This window comes from Oryzias melastigma, linkage group LG15, assembly GCF_002922805.2.
Source record: "Oryzias melastigma strain HK-1 linkage group LG15, ASM292280v2, whole genome shotgun sequence".
NCBI lineage: Eukaryota > Metazoa > Chordata > Actinopteri > Beloniformes > Adrianichthyidae > Oryzias > Oryzias melastigma.
The window spans coordinates 30,018,545-30,046,297 of record NC_050526.1 but is presented as its reverse complement, the minus strand read 5'-3'; the positions used below and the strand labels follow the sequence as shown (position 1 = coordinate 30,046,297).

Below are 27,753 nucleotides of genomic sequence, written 5' to 3'. Positions count from 1 at the left end.
AGGGTCTGCTTGATTTGGTCCAGACCGAGTCCTAAACCTTGCCTTTGGTCTGTATTCAGACTGGGATCTACTGGAGATTTCTGATCCGGACCAAAACTTGTAAACAAAACCATGTGACCACAGATCTCTTCAGTCATTGGCCAGCAGGTACGAGGGTGGGTCAAAACAAAGTAAGAAAGATGGAGGTTCTGCACTTTGCAAATACTTGAGAAGATAGTTCACTAATCCAAACTTTTTATTTCACTGGTCAGTTTTGAACGTCTGTTTGAAGGTCAGGTTAAGCGCTTTTTACTGCTACATTGGTACGGCGGAGGCAGTTACTGAGGACGCTGTGGCTCTGAGGGACGCTGAGAAGTGTTTGTGACCGATAGATTGTTGGGAAAACAGCGTGAGATGGTGAGTGGATCACGCTAGAAGTTGTTTTTGAGCCCAAATTCATCCCACCACATTTCAATGAGCTGCTGTTGCATCGCTGCTCCACGTTTGACCACTAATTACCGGCTACGGTGGCTGTTGAGGTTCAGTTATTCCACTCCCAGAGCTTTCTTTGGTTGTTCTGGTTTCTTTGGTTGTTCTGTTTGTTCTGTTTGTTTTTCTTTGGTTGTTCCGGTTTCTTTGGTTGTTGTGGTTGTTCCGGTTTCTTTGGTTGTTCTGTTTGTTTTGGTTTCTTTGTTTGTTCTGGTTGTTTCGGTTTCTTTGGTTGTTTCGGCTTCTTTGGTTGTTCTGGTTGTTTCGGTTTCTTTGGATGTTTCGGTTTCTTTGGTTGTTCTTGTTTCTGTGGTTGTCCACACACAGAAAGTGAAGCTCTGATTAAAACTGAAGATCTTTAGTGGACGCTGAACATGTGGTTCCACCAAAACTCTTGGCTGCTGTGATTTTCTGAGTTTCCTGAATTCAATTCAATTCAATTTTATTGATATAGCCCCAAAATCACAAAAGTATTTGCCTCATTGGGCTTCAAAATATGAACAATAGTTAAAAACTAAACAGACTACATAAACTGGTTATCCCTGCCCTTAGACCCTCCCTCCCGGTAAGGAAAAACTCCTAAAAAACCTGAGTCAGGAAAAAAGAAGAAACCTTAGGGATTCCCACATGAAGGAGAGATCCTATCCCAGGACGGACAGGAGATACCAGAACTATCAAAGAAAGATTAGCTTCTACAACTATGTATCTAAAAGAGTTCATTCAGATAAAGCTGAGGGACGAGTGATGATGAAGTCCATAGTCAAGATGAAGCAGAAGTTCAGTCCACGACCAGGAGCAGGAGGACAGACGATCCACCAGGAATCACTCTCACTTAGACATGCAGGATGGTGTCGGGGGCGTGGTCCACGGCTAAGAGTGGGAGCGTGGACGATCCACCGGGGATCTGAAATCTCTCCCGCTCCCCAGAGGAGAGTGGGAAAGAAGAACAACATGTGAATGGAACTGCACCAACAAAAGCATGGAGAACTAAATACAATAAATAATAAAGAATAGAAGAGAGGAGAAGTAAAGCAGTCCAGCATTTTGTGAACGAAGTGTTCTGACTGGTTGGTAAGGAACTATGAGATCTCTAATATAGGATGGGGCCACACCATTCAGAGCCTTATAGGTTAACAGGAGGATTTTGAACTTGATCCTGGATTCAACTGGTAGCCAGTGGAGAGAAGCTAACACCGGAGTGATGTGTTCTCTTCTACTAGTTCCTGCTAACAATCGTGCTGCTGTATTCTGGACAAGCTGAAAACTTTTTAAAGAACTTTTCGGGCATGCTATTAGTAAAGAGTTACTGAATCATTGTTCTAACTGAAGGAACATTTGAAGGACTGAACGCTGGTTGTGTTCCAGGATGATCGCCGCCCCTCTGGCAGTCTTTGCTGGGATCAGGCAGCGCGTTTGTCTCAGGCCGGAGTTCATCCCTGCTCTGGAGCTTTATTACACCACCGGGAACAGAAATCCACTGCAGGTAAAGTCCCACATATGAGAGTCATATAACCTAACAGAGCCAGCCAACACATGTAAGCATTCTTTGTAATTAATCAAACCTCAGGGCATGGTGGTGTAGTGGTCAGCCCTCTCTCCCCACTGAGTAAAGGCCCAGGTTCAAATCTCGTTTGGGTTCTTTCTGTGTGGAGTTTGTAGGTTCTCTTTGTGTTTCTTGAGTGTCTCCAGGTCCAAATACATGCAGCATAGCATGATTGATGAATTTAAACCATATGTACGTCCCCTTCACTCAGCAGTAGCCAGAAAATACTTTGGTAGCCCAATGACACTGAAAAGATTGAGTGAGTTTAGAAAGTGGAGGAATAAAAACTAAAACCTCGTTTCCACTGAGCTGTCCGGTCCAGTTAGGAGTGGTACGGTTCAGTCGAGGCGATTCTGGTGAGCGTTTCTCAGTAAAGCCTCGCTTCCACTGAGCGGTTTGTTTTCACAGAGCATGTGGGGTGTAGAATGCTAGCATGCTGCTAGCTCACCCTGTATTGCACCATCGCCAAGGATGGCAAGGAACCTTTGCAGTTCCACCGCAGACCGGACCTCACTGTTTATACAGGCATTTTCAATATAAAATCGTGACCAAAAGAGAATACAGGAAACCACAAAAACGCGAATGCTAACAAACGTTAGCTTAAATGAGCGCTAAACTGGTGCTTTCTAGTGTCGTCATCACTTTCTGCCAATCAAAAAGTGGATACAGCGGCTCCGCCCCAACTGTTCTCTTCCACTTTTCAATGGACCTACAACCGATGGGGCTCCCAAGAAACGGGTCGGTACTGTGTAATGGTTCCATTTAACAATGGAAACCCTCAAAATACCGTGCATCCATCCATCTGCCCATCCATCCATCCATCCATCCATCCATCCATTCATCCAACCATCCATTCATCCATCCTGTTGCTTGTGTGTTTCAGGCTGACATGCTTGGGTTGTCTAAAAAAAGCGGACTGTCCATGCGGCAGGTGGAGCGTTGGTTCAGAAGACGCCGAGTTCAGGACCATCCTGGAGTCCTGAAAAAGTTTAAAGAGGCCAGGTCAGAACCAGAACTGCAGATTCTGTTTGATTGTCAGCCTTTGCTCTCTTTTGTAGAAGAATGCATTAAAGTCCCCCTCTGATGAAAATCCTGTTTTTTAAATTTTATATAAATGTATTAAGAAATTATTTAGTTTCTGCATTTCTGAGTATTTCTCCTTTTAAATCCATCAAACTGTCTTGGACAGACTCTGTTTGAATGAATGATCTTCTTTCCATCAACAGCTCTGCTGCACATGCACTAAACCCTCATCTGTTCCTAGTGTCTAGTTCAGGTTCTGGAGAAGAGAAGATGGTATCTTCACATTGACTGCAGTCAAATGAGCCGCCGTTCACATTTCTGTGGTCAAATCAGCATCACTGGATTTTTGGTGTGAGTTTCATCCAATACTTACGGTAGCAGGACTGAGAACGCTGGAAAATCTCCACCAGACTCCACGGAGCTTCTTGATGTGACCACGGAAATGTGAACGGCGGCTCATCTGACCGCAGTTGGAAAGGATTGTAAATCAATGAAAGTTCCACGAAACTCCTCACTTCCTCGTCCGAGCTGACATCCAGCTCAAGACGATGCTGCTGTTGCAGCAGTGAAGATTTCCGCTAGTGAGACAAAGAGCTATCATATTCAGACGGGGAGGGGTCCTGGACGGAGCAGCTCCACTCTGCTCCGAAAGCCACGCCCCTTCAGATAAGAGTTTGGAAACAGAGGCTTCAGAGCAACATGAAAAATGGCCTTTTAAGATATTTATGTTGTAGGATTTTGGATAAAAACTTCATAATCATCATTAAAGCACTACTGGGAATGTTTTTTTTTTTTACTGTTTTTGCACTCTGTTCCAAACATGCACACTGTGATTCCATTAAGCATTCATTGAGATTTGAGCAGATCAACGTGCACATTGCAATACAAATGGTATCTGTATACTTCAGGCTCTAATTTAGCATGCACACTGTGAAACAAACCGTCACGCACCTGCAAAGTTTTGGTCATTAGAGGACACCATCCAGTTTAGAATCTTTACAGGAGGCCCTTATAATGACACTCCCTCCTCTCTCTGCAGCTGGAGGTTTGTCTTTTACCTGTTTGCGTTTGTTGGAGGGCTGGCAGCTCTGCATGATGTAAGTTTGTAGATGAAGCACAAATCTGCAGGAACCCCAGCTTCTGTTAAAGACTGGACTTAAAAAGACGTCTCAGTGTGGAGTCAGGACTGACTGACTGATCCAACTCTCCTGTCTGCAGAAAGAGTGGCTCTATGACAGCAGACAGGTGTGGACAGGATATCCCAAGCAGGTAAGCCTCAGTTTAATCCCAGACGGCCAGGTTAGGTGGGGTCACATGACCTCATTCTGCTCTGTCTGAAACAAGTTCCTGTAATGTTTCAGGTGAATGACCTCTGACTGAAATGCATTAAGCTGGAGGGGTGGAGCTTAGAGGGGGATGACTGTAACTCCTGGAAGAGGACGCAGGAGATAAAATCATAAATCCTCCCAGAATCACAGAGGATCAACTCTGTAAAATCACTGATGATCTGCGACAGGTTTCTTGCTGGTGGTGAGTTTCTGGTTGAACGTACCAGAGTCACTTTGCAGAGATAAGGTGGGGTGGGGTGAGAGGGGGCTGCAGGGCAGCAAAAGTGGGGCTCAGAAAATTTCTGGTCTATGGGGTCTTGAACCAGAGCTAGGCCACACTAGATCCAAAAACTACTGCTGCCAATTTGTCCCCCCGCCCAAAGTTGGTTCTACTTTACTGTCAAAACTCTTTAGAATACATGAACACTGATTCACTTGATCTCACCCACTGATCTACTTGACATTTCTCACTGATCTACTTGATCTCACAAACTGATCCACTTGATCTCACCCACTGATCCACTTGATCTCTCCCACTGATCCACTTGATCTCACCCACTGATCCACTTGATCTCTCCCACTGATCCACTTGATCTCTCCCACTGATCCACTTGATCTCTCCCACTGATCCACTTGACCTTTTCACAACTTAATCTCCCCCACTGATCTACTTGATCTCTCCTACTGATCTACTTGACATTTCTCACTGATCTACTTGATCTCACAAACTGATCCACTTGATCTCACCCACTGATCCACTTGATCTCTCCCACTGATCCACTTGACCTTTTCACAACTTAATCTCCCCCACTGATCTACTTGATCTCTCCCACTGATCCACTTGATCTCCCCCACTGATCTACTTGACATTTCTCACTGATCCACCTGATCTCCCCCACTGATCCACTTGACCTCTTACACTGATCCACTTGTTCTCTATAAGATAGATAGATTGATAATTCTGTAAGTAATATGATGAGAAAAGACTTGGCTAGTCAGGAATCTTTGGGGATTGGCTTCAGAGACCTCACCAGGTTTCAGATTCTGCTGTTTGGTTCATTCATTAAACTCCAAAAGCACAGAGACTGTCTGCCTGGGGTTAAATCCCCATGAAGTCTAAAGGTCTCTTCAGTCCCTGATGTGACAATTCCTTCAGCACAGAACTGACTGAATCTTCATGTTCTTGAAGAACATGGCTGCATACAAATCGATGAGAACATCTGTAGAAGTCTGTACAAACATCACTGAGAGATGCAATAGTTTCATGTGTTTGCTAACAGCGGCTGGAGTCTTGTGGAGCAAACTGTGATTTCCTCTGAATTTCCTCTGTGTCCTCAGTCCTTGCTGGAGTCTCAGTACTGGTACTACATCCTGGAGATGAGCTTCTATGGCTGCCTTTTCTTCAGCATTGCTTCTGATGTCAAGAGAAAGGTGTGTGGAGTTTGTCAGTTTCCATCTTCCTTTTTTCTTGTCAGGTTAAGCCATATGTTCATTCAAAAGGTAGATTGTGACATAGATCACTGTGCAGGAAGAGAAGTTCCTCTTTTGACCTTCTAGTCCTTCACAGTGAGGAGCTTCTATGTAAATACAACCACTACTGGTGCATTGGAGTGCATCATGAGTGTTCATCAAACTGGATAGACATGAACAAAATGAAATGTCCTTTTCTAATGAAAATTGTAGAGATGACTTGAAGAAACAAGAGCTTCAAACCAGCAGCTGTCTTCATCTGCAGACTGGGAGAAAGAAATAGAGAACTGCCGGAGCATCTTCTCAGCTTCAGACTGTGGTCTGGCTGTCAGATTCTTTGTAGAAGTGTCCACAGGTCTGAAGACCTTCTCAAACAGAAACCAGGTACCATCCTAGCAGGTAGATCCCGGGGTCTGTGCATGGAAGAGGACTTCCAGGTACTGCATGAATCCTGGAGGTCCGTCACAAGACTGAGAATGAGCAGGTCTACTGAACCGGAGTTTCTGTCTTGACAACATTCACCGATTCACAGAGCCATCAAAATCAAAAAAGAATTAAAGCTCAAAACTTCTTTCTGCACTTGAAAGCTGTGAAGTTGTTGGGTTTGAGGCAGAAGAAAGCAGACTTTCTCCTCCTTCTCTTTCAGGACTTCAAGGAGCAGATTGTTCACCATGTCGCCACGCTGGTCCTCCTCTCTTTCTCCTGGTGCGCCAACTTCATTCGTGTAGGAACTCTGGTCATGCTGGTCCATGATGCTTCTGACGTCCTGCTGGAGGTTAACCCTTTAACATCTAAGCCTGGAAATGTCCACCTGGACATCTTTATTCATGGTGGCTCTGCTCGGTGAACGCATGCTTTTGTTTTCTGAAACCTTTGGAAATTTTGAGATGAAGCAAACTGTTGAATTATTTTGGTAAGCAGATGAAACATGTCAAAACCGACACATCCGGCATGCAGGGGTTAATATAACAACAATCAGAAAACAGCCTGAGCTTCTGGAACTGAAGGATTCTGGGTCATAATCCAACAAAGGAGATTTTCATGAAGAGACAATACTTTGTCTCTGACTTTGTCAGGAAAAGTTGGTCTCCTGCATGGGAGAATTGAAACCTTCCAAAGCCACAACTGTAGCTTTTTATTGGTGGTATCGAACAACCTCATCATGGCTAACTGTGGTTATTAGTCCTTCCCACCCAGAGACATCCCAGTTTACAGATGCTTCAGTCGGAGTGACAGCTGGAAGAAGACGATGTTTCTCCAGGTTCAGCTCCTCTTCACTGCTGACTATTAGAAGTAGATCTGAAAGGATTTTACCAACATTTAAAGCTCCATCTGATCTGAAAGAGCCCATAGATCCAAACAGAACTGTTCTGGTTATTTTGATGAAGAACTGCTGCTCAACAAGATTGGACAAAAGTTTATTATTGTGGTAAAATGGGGATCTCTGGTGGTCTTTAGATAAACTAACATTTGGTTTGTTGAATTTCTCTTCAACCCAGGAAACAACAGAGATTCATTCGTTTTTCCTGTAAAATGACAATAACAGCTATTCATGTGTTCACGTTTTATCTGTGGCGTGGTGGTTTGCACCATCACCCCCCCACAGTTGCCCCCTCATCAAGTTTATCCTAAAGAAAGACCGTGTCTAAAGCAGAGCTTTGCAGGACATCTGCACTGACTTTCAGCTCAGTCTGTTCTCCATTTTGTCATCAAACTGTCGTCTCCGTAGGAACAGGCTGTCCTGTTACTCCGACTATCGTGTTTTTTCATGGAACTTCTTGTCTTCTAGTCAGCCAAACTGTTCAACTACGCTGGATGGGAGAAAACCAGCAAGGCTCTTTTTGTGGTGTTTGCCGTGGTGTTCATGGTGACCCGACTTGTGATCTTCCCTTTCTGGTGAGCTGATGATCTCAAACTGAAAAAAGAAAAAGCTCTGAGAGTTTCTCGAGAATCAAAGCAGACAGAAACTCCTCCATTTCTGAGGTCTGGGCCAACATGATCTCTGCTGAGAACAAACGTCCAGCTGCTGCTGGAGACTCCACGAAAGCAGACTAACCTCTGCAGAACAGAAGCTCAGTTCATTTCAGAATGAAGATTTAGAAACAGGAAGTGTCTGCAGTCCTCTGCTCTGTGTTGCAGGATCATCCACTGCACATGGGTGTACCCCCTTCACCACTACCCCGCCTTCTTTGGCTACTACTTCTTCAACGCCATGCTGGTCGTCCTCCTCTGCCTACACCTTTTCTGGTGTTCACTCATTCTACGCATGATCAGGAAGTTTTTGTTTGGAACGGTAAGTGTGAGTTTTACACAGATGTTGGTACAAACCTGAAGAGATAAAGAAGGTGGATCTGAAGGATGTAGGGCCAACAGTCCAGAGTCATGGAGAGAGTGGAAAAGAAGTAATGGAGAGAGCAGCAGGTTGGAATGGGTGGAGAAAAGAGTGATAGAAGAGTTTCAGCTCGAGAGGAAAGATGTAGAAAACTGTCATGAGAACAGCCATGTTGTTCAGTCTAGAGACAGAGGGGAAAAGACAGGGAGCAGAGCTGGAGGTAGCAGAGATGAAGATGCTGAGGTTCTCTTTGGGAGTGACCAGGATGGATAGGATCAGGAATGAATACATCAGAGGGACAGCACATGTTAGAGGTTTTGGAGATAAAGTCAGAGAGGCCAGACTGAGATGGTTTGGACATGTTCAGAGGAGAGACAGTGAATATATTGGTAGAAGGATGCTGAGTCTAGAGCTGCAGGAAAGAGGTCTAGAGGAAGACCAAAGAGGAGGTTTATGGATGCAGTGAATGAAGACATGAAGGTGGCTGGTGTTAGAGTGGAGGATGCTGAAGACAGGCTTAGATGGAGGGAACTGATTGGCTGTGGTGACCTCTGAAGGGAAAAGCCGAAAGAAGAAGAAAAACTCATGTTTTCATCGACGACTCTCTCAATGACTTTCTGCACAGTTTTTCCTCATTTATTTTCAATATAATTATTTTTCAATCTACGTGATTAACAATTCTGTCATATCTCTGTGGCAGACAGACATGTCATTTTTAAAGAGATCTCTACTTTCTTTAAATTCTTTAAAATGTTCAGAGTTGTTAGTGTTTAACGCTTGTAGTATTTTTAACATGAATGTGTTTCAAACAGACTTTGACTCCCTTTAGTTTGTCTCTCATATTAAAACATCAACGTGAATCAATCACAAGAGAAACGTTTTAATTGGATATGACGCTTCATCAGGACTTTTCTCTAAATGCCACACTTCAGCATTTTTCTGCCTTAAAATGTAAATGTTGGATTATAAATCCCCTCAGCCAGACAAGATGCAGACCTGGGGAAGAAATTACAAGACAAACGGCAAAAGACTAAACACGATAACTTTGTTAAAATGTTTAAATTGAGAAAGCATCTATTTGCACGTAACTTTCGAAAAATGTGCGGCAAGTGTTAAAGTTTTTTCTTAGTCGCACAGACCCAAAGTACAGGGTTAAGGTTAAGATTATGGTGACGGTTAGGGTTAAACAAGTGAATTGTTCCTGAGTGCGGCTGTCTCTGCAGCTCACCGCTCCACAAGGGGATGGGTCAAATGTGGAGAACACATTTAGGAGCGTGGCAGTTAATGCAACTTCAACTTTAAGTTTAACTTTAACTATGTGCGGCCAAACGCAAAATCCTGCCTTGGACACACTCAGGATGTGTGCGGACAATGTGACACGTCATACGTGTGGCCAATGTGAATTTCCAACATTTTCTGTACTGGTCGCACATATATACGAGTGAATAACATCAGCCTTTAATTAAATGAAAGTTTCTGTGTGTCTTTATAGTTTTCTTTGAAATCCTGAAATGAAGCCATCAGCATTCTGTCTGAGATGGAAGAAACGCCGTTCTCCGATAAACGCTAGAAACGCCGTCCTCCGATGAACGCGAGAAAGGCCGTCCTCCGATAATCGCGATAAACGCCGTCCTCCGATAATCGCGATAAACGCCGTCCTCCGATAATCGCGATAAACGCCGTCCTCCGATAAATGCGATAAACGGCGTCCTCCGATAAATGCGATAAACGCCGTCCTCCGATAAACGCGAGAAAGGCCGTCCTCCGATAATCGCGATAAACGCCGTCCTCCGATAATCGCGATAAACGCCGTCCTCCGATAAATGCGATAAACGCCGTCCTCCGATAAATGCGATAAACGCCGTCCTCCGATAAACGCGATAAACGCCGTCCTCCGATAAACGCAATAAACGCCATCCTCCGATAAACGCGAGAAACGCCATCCTCCGATAAACGCTAGAAACGCCGTCCTCCGATAAACGCGATAAACGTCGTCCTCCGATAAACGCGAGAAACGCCGTCCTCCGATAAACGCGAGAAACGCCGTTTTCCGATAAACGCGAGAAATGCCGTCCTCCGATAAATGCGAGAAACGCTGTCCTCCGATGAACGCGAGAAAGGCCGTCCTCCGATAATCGGGATAAACGTTGTCCTCCGATAAACACTAGAATCGCCGTCTTCCAATAAATGCGATAAACCCCGTCCTCCGATAAACGCGATAAAAGTCGTCCTCCGATAAACGCAATAAACGTCGTCCTCCAAAAAACGCTAGAAACCCCGTCCTCCGATAAATGCGATAAATGTCGTCCTCCGATAAACGCTAGAAACCCCTTCCTCCGATAAACGCGATAAACGTCGTCCTCCGATAAACGCTAAAAACGCCGTCCTCCGATAAACGCTAGAAACCCCGTCCTCCGATAAACGCGATAAACGTCGTCCTCCGATAAACACGATAAACGGCGTCCTCCGATAAATGCGATAAACGCCGTCCTCCGATAAACGCCGTCCTCCGATAAACGCGATAAACGTCGTCCTCCGATAAACGCGAGAAACGCCGTCGTCCGATAAACCCCGTCCTCCGATAATCGCGATAAACGTCGTCCTCCGATAAACGCGATAAACGCCGTCCTCCGATAAACGCAATAAACGCCATCCTCCGATAAACGCGAGAAACGCCATCCTCCGATAAACGCTAGAAACGCCGTCCTCCGATAAACGCGATAAACGTCGTCCTCCGATAAACACTAGAATCGCCGTCTTCTGATAAATGCGATAAACGCCGTCGTCCGATAAACGCGATAAACGTCGTCCATCGATAAAGACTAGAAACGTCGTCCTCCAATACACGCTACAAAACGCCGTCCTCCAAACAACGCTAGAAACGCCATCCTCTGATACACGCAATATACGTCGTCCTCCGATAAACGCGAGAAACGCCGTCCTCCGATAAACGCGAGAAACGCCGTCCTCCGATAAACGCCAGAAATGCCGTCCTCCGATAAACGCTAGAAACGCCGTCCTCAGATAAGCACCAGAAACGCCGTCCTCCGATAAACGCCACAAACTCCGTCCTCCGATAAACGCGAGAAACGCCGTCCTCCGATGAACGCGATAAACGTTGTCCTCCGATAAACGCTAGAAACGCCGTCCTCCGATAAACACTAGAATCGCCTTCTTCCGATAAATGCGAAAAACGTCATCCTCCGATAAACGCTAGAATTGCCGTCCTCCGATAAACGCTAGAAACGCCTTCCTCCGATAAACGCCAGAAACGCCGTCGTCCGATAAACGCGATAAACGTCGTCCTCCGATAAACACTAGAAACGTCGTCCTCCAATACACGCTACAAAACGCCGTCCTCCAAACAACGCTAGAAACGCCATCCTCTGATACACGCAATATACGTCGTCCTCCGATAAACGCCGTCCTCCGATACACGCGAGAAACGCCGTCCTCCGATAAACGCCAGAAATGCCGTCCTCCGATAAACGCTAGAAACGCCGTCCTCCGATAAGCGCCAGAAACGCCGTCCTCCGATAAACGCCACAAACTCCGTCCTCCGATAAACGCTAGAAACGCCGAGAAAAGATAAACGCTAGAAACGGCGTCTTCCGATAAACGCTAGAAACGCCGTCCTCCGATAAACGCGAGAAACGCCATCCTCCGATGAACGCGATAAACGTTGTCCTCCGATAAACGCGAGAAACGCCGTCCTCCGATAAACGCCAAAAATGCCGTCTTCCGATAAATGCTAGAAACGCCGTCCTCCGATAAGCGCCAGAAATGCCGTCCTCCGATAAACACTAGAAACGTCGTCCTCCAATACACGCTACAAAACGCCGTCCTCCAAACAACGCTAGAAACGCCATCCTCTGATACACGCAATATACGTCGTCCTCCGATAAACGCGATAAACGCCGTCCTCCGATAAGCGCCAGAAACGCCGTCCTCCGATAAACGCCAGAAATGCCGTCTTCCGATAAACGCCAGAAACGCAGAGAAAAGATAAACGCTAGAAACGGCGTCTTCCGATAAACGCTAGAAACGCCGTCCTCCGATAAATGCGAGAAACGCCATCCTCCGATGAACGCGATAAACGTTGTCTTCCGATAAACGCGAGAAACGCCGTCCTCCGATAAACGCCAGAAATGCCGTCTTCCGATAAACGCTAGAAACGCCGTCCTCCGATAAGCGCCAGAAATGCCGTCCTCCGATAAACGCTAGAAACGCTGTCCTCCGATAAACGCGAGAAACGCCGTCCTCCGATGAACGCGATAAACGTTGTCCTCCGAAAAAACGTTAGAAACGCCGAGCTCCGATAAACGCGATAAACGTTGTCTTCCGATAAACGCTAGAAACGCCGAGAAAAGATAAACGTTAGAAACGGCGTCTTCCGATAAACGCTAGAAACGCCGTCCTCCGATAAACGCGAGAAACGGCATCCTCCGATGAACGCGATAAACGTTGTCCTCCAATAAACGCCAGAAACGCCGTCCTCCGATAAACGCCAGAAATGCCGTCTTCTGATAAACGCCAGAAACGCCGAGAAAAGATAAACGCTAGAAACGGCGTCTTCCGATAAACGCTAGAAACGCCGTCCTCCGATAAACGCGAGAAACGCCATCCTCCGATGAACGCGATAAACGTTGTCCTCCGATAAACGCGAGAAACGCCGTCCTCCGATAAACGCCAGAAATGCCGTCTTCCGATAAACGCTAGAAACGCCGTCCTCCGATAAGCGCCAGAAATGCCGTCCTCCGATAAACGCTAGAAACGCTGTCCTCCGATAAAAGCGAGAAACGCCGTCCTCCGATGAACGCGATAAACGTTGTCCTCCGAAAAAACGTTAGAAACGCAGAGCTCCGATAAACGCGATAAACGTTGTCTTCCGATAAACGCTAGAAACGCCGTCCTCCGATAAACGCGAGAAATGCCGTCCTCCGATGAACGCGATAAACGTTGTCCTCCGAAAAAGCGTTAGAAACGCTGTCCTCCGATAAACGCTAGAAACGCCGAGCTCCGATGAACGCGATAAACGTTGTCTTCCGATAAACGCTAGAAACGCCGTCCTCCGATAAACGCGAGAAACCCCGTCCTCCGATGAACGCGAGAAAGGCCGTCCTCCGATAATCGCGATAAACGTTGTCCTCCGATGAACGCGATAAACGTTGTCTTCCGATAAACGCTAGAAACGCCGTCCTCCGATAAACGCGAGAAACGCCGTCTTCCGATGAATGCGAAAAACGCCGTCCTCCGATAAAGACTAGAATTGCCGTCCTCGGATAAACGCTAGAAACGCCTTCCTCCGATGAACGGGAAAAACGTTGTCCTCCGATAAACGCTAAAAACGCCGTCCTCTGATAAATGCGAGAAACGCCGAGCTCCGATAAACGCGAGAAACGCCATCCTGCGATACATGCGACAAAACGCCGTCGTCCGATAAACGCGAGAAACGCCGTCCTGCAATAAACGCTAGAAACGCTGTCCTGCGATCAACGCTAGAAACGCCGTTGTCCTATACACGCGACAAATCGCCGTCGTCCGATAAACGCGATAAACGTTGTCTTCCGATAAACGCCGTCCTCCGATAAACGCCGTCTTCCGATACACGCGACAAAACGCTGTCCTCTGATAAACATGAGAAACGGCGTCCTCCGATAAACGTCGTCCTCCGATAAACGCTAGAGTCCCCGTCCTCCGATAAACGCGATAAACTCCACCCACCGATAAAGGCGAGAAACGCCGTCCTCCAAGAAACGCGATAAACGCTGTCCTCCAATAAACGCCGTCCTCCGATAAACGCCGTCCTCCGATAAACGCCGTCCTCCAATAAACGCAATAAACGCCGTCCTCCGATAAACGTGAGAAACGGCGTCCTCCGATAAACGGCGTCCTCTGATAAACGCGAGAGTCCCCGTCCTCCGATAAACGTGAGAAACGGCGTCCTCCGATAAACGGCGTCCTCCGATAAACGCGACAAAACGCTGTCCTTCGATAAAGACGAAAAACGCCGTCCTCCGATAAACGCGAGAGTCCCCGTCCTCCGATAAACGTGAGAAACGGCGTCCTCCGATAAACGGCGTCCTCCGATAAACGCGACAAAACGCTGTCCTTCGATAAAGACGATAAACGTCGTCCTCCGATAAACGCGAGAAACGCCTTCCTCTGATATACACGATAAGCTGGACTGTTGGTTCTAGTTTCCTGCTCTCATGGATTTTAGTGAAGTCGGGTCATCAGAACTCTTCAGAATTTCTGTCTGTGTTTTCTAAAGCTGACCCGAGATGAACGGAGTGACAACGAGGACGAGGAGGACAGCAACTCCAGCGAGGACCTCCAGCAGAACGGCCATGCTGGTCCGGCTCACCGAACCGGTTCTGGAGCACAGTCCTCCTGAAGCAAAATCCAACAGAACCAGCAGAACCTGGTTCCTGTCATGGGGTTGGTGTGCAGAAACTGTCTGTGTGTGAATATTTTTTATTAAAATTTCAGAACAACTTTGAGTGAAGTTCTTCGAACCTTTGTTCGGTCCAAACCATTTTGGCTGAGCCATGCAGGCTCATAAAGTTCCTGACGGAGCCGGTCAGGTAAAAAACTCGTCCCTGAGTTCAGCGAGTTCCTATAGTAAACGGACCGCCTGTTCTGGGCCGGTTCCGAAGGCTCCGCGGGGACTGGAGGCGGGCCTCCGAGATACGTGTCCAGCCCATTCTCCGAACCCTCTACCTCAAGATCTACCGGTCCCGGACGTTTAGGGTTTCTCAAGGACTGGACCGGTCCAGACCAGAGCTGTTCAGAGCTGTTCAGCATGCCGGCCGGCGCGGTTCTGCTCTCCTGCTTTCTCTTCAGCATAGGTGTCGGTAAGAACAAAACCGAACCGAACTCTGTTTTCTGAAACCACACGGACCGGGTTCTGGCTCCGTTTCGGTCTGTGTAAATATTGGGTTTTTTTGGGGGGCGGAACCGGTCTTCTTTAGAACCGTTTAAGGTCTCCGCTCGAAGCCGGCGCTAAACTGCCCCTGTGACGTCATCGCCCCTTTTCTCTGCAGCTTTAGACCGAACATCAGAACGCCGCCGTTCAGTCACGTGACTGAAGGTTCTGGATTTCTAGTTTCTGGATCATCCGGATCAGAACTTCAACTGTTGACTCACCTGACTGAGCAGGTAAAGGTGAGATGCTCTGATGACAGCAGACTGCTGCAGACAGACAGGCTATGGCAAGCCAAAGAGGACAAAAATCACCAGTAAAACGGCGTAAAGAGCGGCGTGTTGGTGATCCTAAACTTCTTAGCACGTTTAATCGAGCGGAAATGACGTTTTAGAATGTTCAAAATGCAAACATAAGGGCGCCGAAAACACCGTTATGCTTGAATAAAGTGGCTAAGACCATGAGCTGGTTGCAGATGTCTGCTGTGGTGCAGTGGTTAACACAGCTGTCTTTTCATATGCAGTTGTGGTGAGTTTGATTCCACATCGGGCTCAGCGGTTTCTTCGTCTTTTCTTTTTCTTACTTTCAGTAACAGCCTTATTGTAGTTATAGTTTGTGTTTCTTTTTGTTCTTTTTTGTTTTTACTAGTAAAGTTTATATTAATAAACTATTAAAAATATCAGACTTTCTTTGACACAGACAATATATAAATCTGTTTGTAGTGGGGTGAGTATCGGCAAGAGTTTGGCGATACGATATATATCCCGATATATCCCAAGACAAAACCAGAACAATTTTTCATGTTTTTTAAGAGTATGACTTGAATTGTATCTACCTTAATTTTGTAATTAAATGTAATAAAATGTTTAAATAAAATGTACTTAATAATCACAGCACAAAGCACAGCGACTGTATCTCATATCTTCTTCTTTTCCTTTGGGCTTTTCCCTTCAGGGGTCGCCACAGCGAATCAGTTTCCTCCATCTAAGCCTGTCTTCAGCATCCTCCACTCTAACACCAGCCACCTTCATGTCTTCATTCACTGCATCCATAAACCTCCTCTTTGGTCTTCCTCTAGACCTCTTTCCTGCAGCTCTAGACTCAGCATCCTTCTACCAATATATTCACTGTCTCTCCTCTGAACATGTCCAAACCATCTCAGTCTGGCCTCTCTGACTTTATCTCCAAAACCTCTAACATGTGCTGTCCCTCTGATGTATTCATTCCTGATCACAGCTCTGCCCATCTCCCTTATTCTTAAAAATAGGCACCATCACACATTCTGTATCTCATATACAAGTTACTTTAACCCAGAAATTCATGCTGCTTTTCTTCTGATAAATTATTAAATATTTGTTTTTAAGGGAACAGTCAATATTGTCTGATTTTAACAGCAAAATATTTTTCAGTATAAAAAATAGAATGAATGTGCCTTAAGTAATTAAGTTTCTAAAAATGTGATTGCAAGATTGTTAAATCTAGCATTTCAACGGTTCATTAACCCGAACGAGTGCTTCAAAAATGAAGGGAAAAAAGCCAATTTTTTCCAGAAACATTTCAGTGTGATGAATGTGACTGAGATGTTTTATTTACATGACAGTCAGTGCTGCAGCTCAAGTTTTCTCAACAGCGAAAGCAAATGCATCAAATTGCTTCATTCGTTCTAATCTTACCTCAATCCACGTAATTCACTGGCAGCAACGTGGCTCAGAGTTTTGGTTTAGTACCAATTCCAACTAGAAACTAATTATTAAATGTCTTATAACAACCAAAACTGCGAGGCTGACTGAATATTTAAAAGATCTTGTTGTTTTGGTCGGGGTGTAGAGCTGAAGAGGCTCAGTGTGCTCTGCTGCCAACTAGTTAAGGTGGAAAACAGAAGTAAGACGTGAAGGACGCTCATAAGTAATGAAATATTGTCATGTCCACATTTTAAATCGATGCAAATATCACCAAATGAAACATCGTGTTATATCACAGAATCAAAATTTTTCCTACAGCCCTAGTTTATAGTCTTCAAATGAACCAGCAGAAGCTGCTGGTTCCTGGTGGAAAACTGAGGTGACTCAATGGATGGACAAATGTTTCCTGATCCAACGTCTCCGTCCAGATCCGTCTGGTCGGTCGTCTTTAAGGAACACACATTTGGTTTTCCAGCGTTTACAGGTGGAGCAGTATGACTGTGCAGGTCTAACCATGTTTGATTCAACCTTCATTTACCCGAGCAGATTCACATTATTAGAAAATGAGTTGATGCGTCACTCTGATGGATTGACCTGTGATGTTTTTAATAAAAAATGTCAGCCTTTTATTCATTTAGATCATGATTTGGATCATGGGGATATTTCCTGTCTAATTATGGGATTGTTCATTTTTCTTTATTCATTCTAAACTGAAAAGCTAGTTCAGGAGAGTCAAACTCAATCACACGAGGGGCCAAAATCCAGATCACACCTTAGATCACGGGCCGAACAGGATAAACATTTATGGAACACCCTAAAACTACATTTTAAAACTTTAAAACTGTAACTTTTTAACATAATTATGAATAATAAATATGCAGGAATATTATTCCAGAATAAATCAACTTAAACCTTAAATAACTTTCAATATTTTACTCTCCATAAAAATATATTTTGTCTAAATTATTCAAGTTAGAAATGAGCTCAAGATAACATCGGGTCATTAATAACAAAACAGATTTGGAGGGCCGAATAGAATTATCTGGAGGGCCGGATCCGGCCCCCGGGCCCTGACTTTGACACATGTGGTCTAGGAATTTTCCTGATTTACTGCGTTTTCAAATGTAAGGAAGTTCTTCAACGTCAGAGATCCATGTTGGTGCCGATTAAGGGGTGGGGTTACCTGAGGAAGGAGATACAGGTGTTCTAAATGAACATGTCTGCGCTTTGGGGAGTTTCTGAACAGGGTGATCAGTTTGTTTTGGTCTCAGTCCCTCCAGAATGAGTAGCTTTGTTGAGATCCCACCAATGACTGAGTTCAACCCATTCCCGCCCTTTTCCTGGAACAGCAGCGTTCCTCAGTCATCACAGCTTCGCTGCAGCTTCAGTCAGCCGCTCTCATTTTGAGCAGCCTGTCTCCACAGAAACTTAGCTGTCATGAACGGTGGAGAAGAACCCAAATGCAGGAGACCAGACTTAAACTTTTAATAAACTTAAACATAACAAAACCACGGAGAACAGAGATGCTGGCAGAACAGAGGACCTGAAACCAGACTCTTAGGCTGGGAGCCGTGAACTGAACTTCAGACAGCTGTGGATCCTGACGAAGCTGAACCTGGTAGAACTGACAGCGGAGACCATGACAAACACTAAAATCAGAACTAAACCACAGAATCCTGACATCCAGGGGAGCAGCGGTCTTCTGAGCTGTGTGCTGTCTGCAGTGTCTCTGTCCACAGTCCAGGCTGACGTGGAGATGGAGGCGGTCATCCCCAGGCTGCTGTCCAGGCAGCACCGCGGTGCAGAGGAGCGCCTGTTAGTCTTTCTGCCGGTGTCCGGTCGTGGGCTGTACTTGGATCTGAGCCGGGACCGGCACCGTCTGTCGGAGAAGCTGCCGGTAGAAGAACTGCTCAGGAACCGCAGCACGGTAGTCAGCAGCTTCTCCACCGAGCGGCTACGCTTCTACACCGGCTTCATCCTCAACCATCCCGGCTCTCTGGCTGCCCTCAGCACATCCGGCGGTTTGGTAAATGCAGCGTATTAGCACATTTTTAAAGGAAATGTCTCATAATCTCGGGTCACCGGCTTTATCATTATCGTATTCTACATGGGCTCTTCACTCTCATTACTGACTTTGCTCCACATCTTTTGATTCGGCTGCAGATCCACCAAAGCTCTCATATGTGCACGCTCACATGCACAGTAGCACTCTAAGCGCTGCCTTCACTGCTGCTCTGTAAATCCCAAACTCATGAGAACCTGTCATCACAGTCTTCCAAAGCAGACTTAGTGCCAGCTTCTCTTTTCAGATGGGGCTCCTCCAGGTGGGGGGGCACAGCATGTTCATTGAACCTGTGGATAAACGTCCAACATCGTTCTCTTTTTCCGGATTCAAACACCGATTGTGGCACAGGAGGCATGCAGCTGGAGCCCAGCATCCCCCTCACCGCTCCTATGTGGACGGTAGGTGGTGTTTCAGAAACCGGCTTCATGCTCGGCTGAGGGCTTCAGATGAAGCTGGGAACTGCACCTCTGAACATTTCTGTTTGCAAAGTCGTCGTTCCTCTGTCTTGATCCTTTCCTGTTAATCTGTTTGTACTAGATCACAGGAACAGATCAAAAGTTGGTCAAGAAGCACGCAAAAGGAGGAGGAGCTTCCAGCTCTCACAGCATCCCTTCACTGTGGAGACGGTGGTGGTGGCCGACGTGGACGTGGTGCAGCACCACGGAGCTGATGCAGCGCAGAGGTTTCTGCTGACAGTCATGAATATGGTAAGAAGAGCTGCTCACCTTCATAGCTGAGACTTCTACATTCAGCAGCTCGGCTTCAGACTGACAGAGATGGGGGTGCAGTCCTTCTGAAACCAAGATGGAGGACTCACAAAGACGCTTTCATGAGAAACAGCAGCGAGAGCAAACCAACAAACACACGTCCAGGAATCCAAACATATAGACGAGCTGAAACAAATCACGTGCAGGCAAACATTCGTGTGAATATTGGTCTGAGCATTGACGGCAGCATTGGTGTGAACGTAAACATCGACATCGCCGCTCTTTCACGCAATCCGGCGAGACGCCGCTTTTTCGCGCCGGCTCCGCACAGCGACTGTCTCTCTTCCGGCGTGTGGAGCGGGTGAGCTCTGCTGAAGTTCGGGATGTTGGCTACAGCCAGAGAACCGCCGCGCTGCGACAGGACAGAAATGCAAACATCACGGGCCCAAAGCTGAGTTCCTGATGGGCTGATGTGATGCAGCCACCTGTCAAACCTCTGTGTTCGGGTGTGAAATGCAGCCAGACATTCAAGCGCTGCACGGCACGCGCCCACCCACTATCACAGGAAAGGCAACGGGATTGGCTAGAACTTCAAAGCACTGAAGAATTGATTGTCATGTTCTAAGAAAATAGACGTTCATTCAAACTTAGCGCTGACATACGTTTGCAGCAGCTTCTTTTGGTTTCAGTAGAACTGCGTAAATCATAACGGTTCCTACTTGGAACCAGACTTTGGTGCCCAACCCTAATCACAGGGTTACTCACGATATGATGTGACAGCTGGAGTGAAAAGAACACCCAGGTCCAGAGAGAATCAGGCTTGGACTCGGAGATGAGACGTACTTTAATTAACAGCAAAAAAACACAAGAGGGAAAACTGCAAAAGAATAAAAAAACTGAAGACTAAGAAAAAAAACAAAAGACAAGCAAACCTCAGTGTCGGCTAAAGCGGGAAAGCCACAGTCCTAACAGCGACGCACCAACACTGAGGACTGAAAGGCAGCAACTTAAACAGCCTTTATTCCAAAGTACAGGCAGCTGTGCACAGAGAGCAGCAGGGAGGGAGGAGCCATCCAGGAGGAGTGACAGCTGACCCGCAAAACACAAAATGACAGTAAGAACCGAAAAAAAAACCCAACTGTGTCATCTGATGCAATTCATGATGTAACCTGTAGTATCACGATAATTTAGACCAATTTAAAACATAATATATTGATTTAATGTCCTTTGCAACAGTAAAACAAAACCATCAATAAATGCTAATGTATCTTTGCAATAATGACGAAGCTTAAAAATGCAGATCAAATACTCTCCTCGGCACAAAGAACAATTACTGAGCAAATAAAAATTCACAATGTTGTTTTTTAATTAACTTTACATTTTATGTGAGATGATTTTTTATTATTGAGCCTCAATCTGAACTTCCTGTCAATATTACATGATCATTGTTTTTTATAATGCTGGCAGGTGGATTCATTTTCTCCTTTTTATTTAAATTTCCTCTTTGATTGTAAATACTTTAGTCACGTGCTCCACATGTGTACTGCTAGCTTACAGACCTGCTGGAGCTACCTCGCCGCTGGACGTCTCCTTTGGACGGAAAGGCGCTGCGTGGTATTTGGGCAGGTTACCGCTGTGACCACCCTTACAGCCACGTTTGTGTTACAATAAAGACGGAGTGCTCTGCCTGCATCTACTCTAGAAGAGTACAGACACACTTTGGACCATTCTTCTCGCCAGCAGAGGGAAATGAGAGAACAGGGGCAGCCCCTCCACCATCACAGCGAGGAAAGGCCATGCACGGCGTTCCAGCGCTGTTGCCGCGCCACTACACCAGCACCGTTAAAACAGTTAGGGCTAAAAGCTTATTGGTCCAGTACAATTTGATGACGTGTTACCAGTGCCAAATGTCCCCACACTTCCCGTCATGCTGGTGAGAAGTGTGCAGCGTGTATGAATCAGTGTTACTCAGAAGTTGTTGGTTTGGGCTAGAAAGGTTCGACTCAGGGAGGACAGTGAATGCTTAAAAACAACAGACAAGGCTAGAGGTGAGTTGCTGATGCAAATGTATTTACAATATACAGTGAATTCAAAATTTACAACACATATGAACAAAACACTTCAGTCCTGATGATGTTTTTCTATCAGTTCGTAGAGAGAGTTGTGATGGGAAAGAGTCTGGGTACTCCAGTTGACAGAGAAAAAAACAAAAAAACAAAAAAAGGACTCCGGATGAGTTGTTGTAGAGTGTGGGGGGTTAGTCCTGCCGCACTGGTGGTAGGATGGTAGATTCCAGTCTAATATCAGGCTCCTTTTAGCTCGCCATCCATAGAGGTTTTATCCTCACTGTTTTCTGGGAGTGGTGGACTCCCCAGTTGATACTGCATCCAATGCTCTGGTTGAGCACTCCAAAATCTTCAGACACAACCAGTCAAGCGACCTGGTATGTCAAAACAGCATCAATAAATTTCATATCCTCTCTTAATTCAAAAGAAAACATTAATTTACAAATCCTCAATTCATCTGATAAACATATGCAATTCATAGGAGAAAGTTATAAAACATTTCCATAATTTCCATAATTTCATCACGATTCATAGTTGAACAACTTCACTGTGAATAAATAGTTTCATTCATTTAGTTCAATTCATGAGTACTTATATTTCACATTGAGAATCAACAAAAAATAGAAATAGTTTACAACCATTCTTACAACCATAACGTAAACAAACAATTGACTTAAGCTGACGCCGCGCCAGCTGCATCAATTAAAAAACCAACAGATTCCCTCACCAGTTCACGCTTCACTAATCGCGCTGATTTAATTTTCCCGGCTTCCGGTGATGAACGCCAATCTAATAAAATGCCTTTCGTCAGTAAACCGGCACAACAGGATTAATATTTCGCGCCTGGGAGTCAAAAGCCTACCTGCTGCAGGGGTACACAGCCGAGCGTCCCCACGAATGCATCTCTCATTGGCGTTTGGACACGCCTTTCAAAGTGAACGTGACACGTCACTGCAGTTACGCAGTGCAAGGGGGACCGGCAGATTTAAAGAGACAGCGCAGAATTTCAGCTGGGTTACAGTGCCCCCTGGTGGATTTCTATCATATTCATTCATTCATTGATCTTCCAGACCGCTTCTTCCCTTCCGGGGTCGCGGGGGTGCCAGGAGCCAATCCCGGCTACTGAAGGGCGAAGGCGGGGTACACCCTGGACAGGTCTCCAGTCTGTCTCAGGGCCTCAATCACACACATTCACTCTCACATCCACACCTAGGGGCAATTTAGAGTCACCAATGAACCTATGAGGCATGTTTTTGGACGGTGGGAGGAAGCCGGAGTCCCCGGTGAAAACCCACGCATGCACGGGGAGAACATGCAAACTCCACACAGAAAGGTCCCAGCCGGGATTCGAACCGGGGCCTTCTCGCTGTGAGGCAAGAGCGCTAACCACTGCGCCACCGTGCAGCCTTTCTATCATATTATTATAAAAATCTGGCCAAGGGAAATCGTTCATAAGATTAAATATCGCAATAGTTCAGTGTACCGATACTTCCTAATTATGAACAGTATGATCACTCTGACTTGAACTGTGACCACAAACAATCATGTGAAGATGGGTCTGAACATTTACGTGAACTTTGGCATTAACATTGGTGTGATTTAGGTGTGATATCTGACTTAAACATTGGATTCAACTTTGTGGTGAACATTGGTGTTAACATCAACATAGCCTAGAATATTAGTGTAAACATTAACATAAATTGTAATTCACGTGCAGCGAGTCTGGATACAAGTGGTTTCCTTTTACAGGTGACTTTATTCAAGTCTTATACACCTTACACACCGTGAAAACTGTAGAAAACACAAACAAAACAATTCATTCCTATCAAAGTAAATACAAACTCAATGAACTTACCTTGTTGGCTGTACACCACCCAAACAGGAATAAGAACTTTTCTTTTCTTTTTCTTTGGCTTCTTTTCTTGATGGATGTTGATCTTCTCAACGGATGTTACTTTCTTCTACCTTTTTTTTTTGTTACTTCTCTGCTTTTTGACTTAGCTTAACCACAGCGCCATCTAAAGGTGGCTTGGAAAACTACATATAAAATAACGGTGGTGCGGAGTCCGGTCCTTGCTCTCAAGAACTAGTCCTCTCCTTAACTCCATCAGTGGGTGTGCCTGGTCGGGCCTTGTTTACATCACTCCTTGGGGCCTCCGTTTCTCCTGGGTGCCCCTCTCCTCGGCGGGGGTGGGCGGTTGTCTAGAGCATGAGGGTGGGGTTCCCTTGGGGGGCCCTGACCCGTACCTGGGGTGGGGCGGGGGGATGCTCGGTGCTGCTGGGTGGTGGGGGGGCTGCTCCTCTGGCTGGGCTGGGGCCTGTACTCTCCGTGTTCCTGTGCCTTCCTGCTCTTGGGTGTGGGGGGGCCTCTGCGGCGGTCCTGCGTGCCCCGGTCTGGATGTTTGGAAGGATTGCCCAGCGGGCGGTTTCTCTCTGCTGCCCCGGCGGGGGGTCTTGGTGTGGGGATTGCCGGATGCTCTCCCCCTTTGTATATTCCATCTCCATCCTCATTAGCAAACCGTAAACACTCACCTGAGCACAGGTATCAGCTCACCTGAGCACAGGTATCAGCTCACCTGAGCACTAATAGTTTGTGTGACAGAATGAAAGTCTTTATCTGTGTCGGTTTGTGTGATTAAGTGTGTGAGCTGCAGTTATATTGTGTACATTCTGACTGGTTAAGATGTGGAGACTATCTCAACCAACAGGTGTGTGTGTAACTACAGAGTGTATGTGTAGACAGGCCCCGCCCACTCTAGTTTACTCTTTAGACCTGGATGTTTAAGGACGTTGTTTCCCTCTGTTGACATCTTCTTTTTTCTCTAAACATAAATACTGGTGTGAACATTGACATAAATATTGGGGCCCGTTCCAAGAAGCAGGTTTTGTTGGAACTCTGAGTTCCTGAACTTGAAATTCAGTAAAACTCTGAGTTTTCGGTTTCAGAAAGAGAGATAACTCAAACCCGTTCCAAGAAGCGGGTTAAGCTGAACTCAGAATCAATCACTATGGTAACTTGCTCCATTGCTCCATTGATCAGGGCTTTTAATGGTCGCGACGCTCACACCTGATTCTGGTTCTGACAACTTCAAGTTGATTGAATCAAACATTTTCAGCTGTTCTGGAACCAAAAACCCTGAGTTTGGGAATTTAGAGTCCAGTGACTCTAAGTTCAGGTTTGAACTCTAAATTTGTTGAACCTGCTTCTTGGAACGGGCCCCTGGAGTGACCATTGACATAATACTGGTGTAAACATGAACAAAACACTAGGATGAACATGAGCACTAAGGTCTGTTTACCCCAAAAGTGACACTAAACATGACCATGGGAATGAGTGTAACCACATACACAATGGTAAGCCTGAACTAGTTTAGGGGTGAATGTTAGTGTGTTAGCAGGACTGTTAGCATGGATTTTATGACCAAAAGATCAATGTTAGCTCGACATAAATGTGATCTCAAGCATCGATGTGAAGGTGAGTGGAGGCGTGACCATTAGTGCATCCTCAGGTGTTCTCTCCAGTAGATCTCTTACCTGTGCACTCTTGCAGGTACACGCCTTGTTCCATCACAGCAGTCTGGGAGTTTCACTCAACATTAAAGTCACCAAACTGGTTCTGCTTCACACTCGTCCGGTAAGCAGAAACCCATTTCCCCTGTGGGGAACCTCACCATCTGTTCTTCTTCTCATATATAGTGCTGAGGCTGGGCAATAGGTGGGACACATTATTATTAAGCCCCTGTTCTCAGGAAAATTTGGAGGTGAGCCATCATGGAGAAAGGTCTTTGCGGAGCTTCTGTCACTGGCAGGATTTGGAGTTTGGAGGAGATCGCAAACTCGGTACCAAGCACATCCCTGGAATGACGCCTGGCCGTCCAACAGTGGACTCTGCTGTTTTTGTCACCAGGTATCTCAGATGCTCCCATTCCTGAGCAGCTCTCCAAACTGCTCAGGAATGGGAACAATGAAAAGTTTCAGGTGAATGAGATGAAACTTACATTAATGGAGGATTTATGACTTATACTTCTAAAGTGTTTACAGTCACAGTCTCATTCAGCTCTGACTTCATACTTACATGCATCCCTGAATATCTCATTTCTTTGAAGTCTTGATTTGGCTGAAGCTCTCTCCATAAGGCATGCTCAGGAAAGGAGTTTTCACCATCCCCATCTTCCATATTTTACTTTCTTCTAGGACGGATTTCTGTGTCCACAAAGATGAACCGTGTGATACTGTTGGTGAGTGACCACGACTTTGGACAGACATGAACATCAACAGAACTGTTATGTTCAGTCAGTCTAGTTCTCCATGAGTCTGGACTGTTGACCCGTGATACTACAGATCCTCCATCTTCTTTATCTCTCACACTTCCTCCCTGGTTCCTCTCATTCACACACATGCACTCCATCTTGCTGGGTAAATTATAACATAACATAGGAGGCACAATTAATACTTGTTTGACGACAATTATCTGTGTTGCAGGTATTGCTTATCTTGGGGGGGCCTGCAGTCCCAGAAGAAAGTGTGTTTTAGTTGAGGATAATGGTCTTAACCTGGCCCTCACCATCGCTCATGAGCTGGGACACAAGTGAGCTGTGTTCATCTTCCCCTTCAACCTGATGCGATGGAACGATGTCAGATATCAACAACCTCACAATACCATCTTCAACAACACAAACATCAACAACACAAACATCAACAACACCACTGTCACCACTTGGAATGTTATTACCTTTAACAGAAAATATCAATCACACAAGGATTATCAATAGTACATCATCATCATCAGCAGCAATTATATATTTTTTCACTTAACCTTTATTTAACCAGGTAAAGACCCATTGACATTAAGATTGTTTTAAGGGCAACCTGTCCAATAGTTTAGCAGCATAATTCATAAAACAAGTTAGTTGAACCAAAAAAGGTTAAAAATGAAAAACCATCATACATCATACCATAAACGGGCATTTAGGAGTAGAGTAACTAGGGAAGACACATACGTTAGAAACAGAAGCACTGTTTAAATGACTTTTTAAAAAAGATTAAAAGATGTAAATAAAAGAAATAAAATGTTGCAACAATTTGCCTTAAAGACAACACAAGAGAACTGTCATCAACAAACCAAAGACACGTAAAATTAACTGGATCAACAACACTGATGGAATGCACGTAATTAATACAAAAGTCTTATGACAGGTCTTGGGGACCTTAAGTAGGTTCAGGTTTGAGGAACGAAGGGGGAGCTGGGGTCTTTGGAACCAATAGTTGAGAAATGCAAACAGAATGCTCTGAAAATCAAAACTAACATTTTTAAATCAATTCTAAATTTGATTGCAAGCCAATGTTAAGCAGAAAAAACAAACAAGACAGAAGTAGTGAAATATGGTCCTCTTGGTATTTCCTGTTAGGAGCCCTGCAGCAACATTTGGAACCAACAGCAGCATATTCACTGTACAGGAATTAAATGGATAGATGATGGATGGATAGATGGATAGATAGATGGATGGATGGATGATGGAGGGATGGATGGATGATGGATAGATAGATGGATGGATAGATGATGATGGATGGAGGGATGGATAGATGATGGATGGAGGGATGGACGGATAGATGGATAGATAGATGGATGGATGGATGATGGAGGGATGGATGGATGGATGATGTATAGATAGATGGATGGATGGATGATGGATGGATGGAGAGATGGATAGATGATGGATGGAGAGATGGATGGATGGATGATGGAGGGATGGATGGATGGATGATGGATAGATAGATGGATGGATGGATGGAGGGATGGATAGATGATGGATGCAGGGATGATGGACGGATGATGGATGGAGGGATGGATGGATGATGGAGGGATGGATGGATGGATGATGGATGGATGGAGGGATGGATAGACGATGGATGGAGGGATGATGGATGGATGATGTATGGAGGGATGGATGGATAGATGATGGATGGAGGGATGATGGATGGATAGATGGATAGATAGATGGATGGATGGATGATGGAGGGATGGATGGATTGATGGATGGAGGGATGATGGATGGATAATGGATGGATGATGGATGGAGGAATGATAGATGGAGAATGGATGATGGATGGATGAATGATGGATGGAGGGATGATGGATAGATG

The 27,753-nt window shown here is 45.5% G+C and overlaps 2 protein-coding genes and 1 long non-coding RNA gene across 6 annotated transcripts in view; 2 read left to right on the top strand and 1 right to left on the bottom strand.

Moving 5' to 3' along the window:
- The window catches only part of LOC112139087 (ceramide synthase 2), a 36,495-nt gene extending 21,828 nt beyond the window's left edge, over positions 1-14,667 (top strand). The window contains exons 5-13 of the mRNA XM_024261786.2: positions 1,834-1,951; positions 2,895-3,013; positions 4,074-4,131; positions 4,253-4,303; positions 5,701-5,793; positions 6,479-6,607; positions 7,622-7,728; positions 7,972-8,125; positions 14,439-14,667. Coding sequence (XP_024117554.1) covers positions 1,834-1,951; positions 2,895-3,013; positions 4,074-4,131; positions 4,253-4,303; positions 5,701-5,793; positions 6,479-6,607; positions 7,622-7,728; positions 7,972-8,125; positions 14,439-14,561 — 952 coding nt within the window. The 3' untranslated portion in view covers positions 14,562-14,667. The remainder of the gene's footprint in view (positions 1-1,833; positions 1,952-2,894; positions 3,014-4,073; positions 4,132-4,252; positions 4,304-5,700; positions 5,794-6,478; positions 6,608-7,621; positions 7,729-7,971; positions 8,126-14,438) is intronic.
- Positions 14,668-14,802: 135 nt separating this feature from the next.
- The window catches only part of adamts17 (ADAM metallopeptidase with thrombospondin type 1 motif, 17), a 33,290-nt gene continuing 20,339 nt past the window's right edge, over positions 14,803-27,753 (top strand). The window contains exons 1-8 of one of the 4 annotated variants that reach the window (XM_036215436.1): positions 14,803-15,021; positions 18,496-18,797; positions 19,081-19,234; positions 19,374-19,543; positions 25,160-25,243; positions 25,359-25,516; positions 25,804-25,847; positions 26,092-26,197. In XM_036215436.1, the coding sequence (XP_036071329.1) occupies positions 14,970-15,021; positions 18,496-18,797; positions 19,081-19,234; positions 19,374-19,543; positions 25,160-25,243; positions 25,359-25,516; positions 25,804-25,847; positions 26,092-26,197 (1,070 nt within the window). In that variant the 5' untranslated portion in view covers positions 14,803-14,969. Of the gene's footprint in view, positions 15,022-17,772; positions 18,798-19,080; positions 19,235-19,373; positions 19,544-25,159; positions 25,244-25,358; positions 25,517-25,803; positions 25,848-26,091; positions 26,198-27,753 lie in introns of those variants that run through there. The other 3 variants (XM_036215435.1, XM_036215437.1, XM_024261783.2) reach the window with 3 other exon arrangements.
- Positions 21,593-22,558, bottom strand: LOC112139088. Its single transcript, XR_002917908.2, has 2 exons — positions 22,337-22,558; positions 21,593-21,983 (listed from the first exon to the last, which is right to left on the bottom strand). It is a non-coding gene; the product is annotated as an uncharacterized LOC112139088 (long non-coding RNA).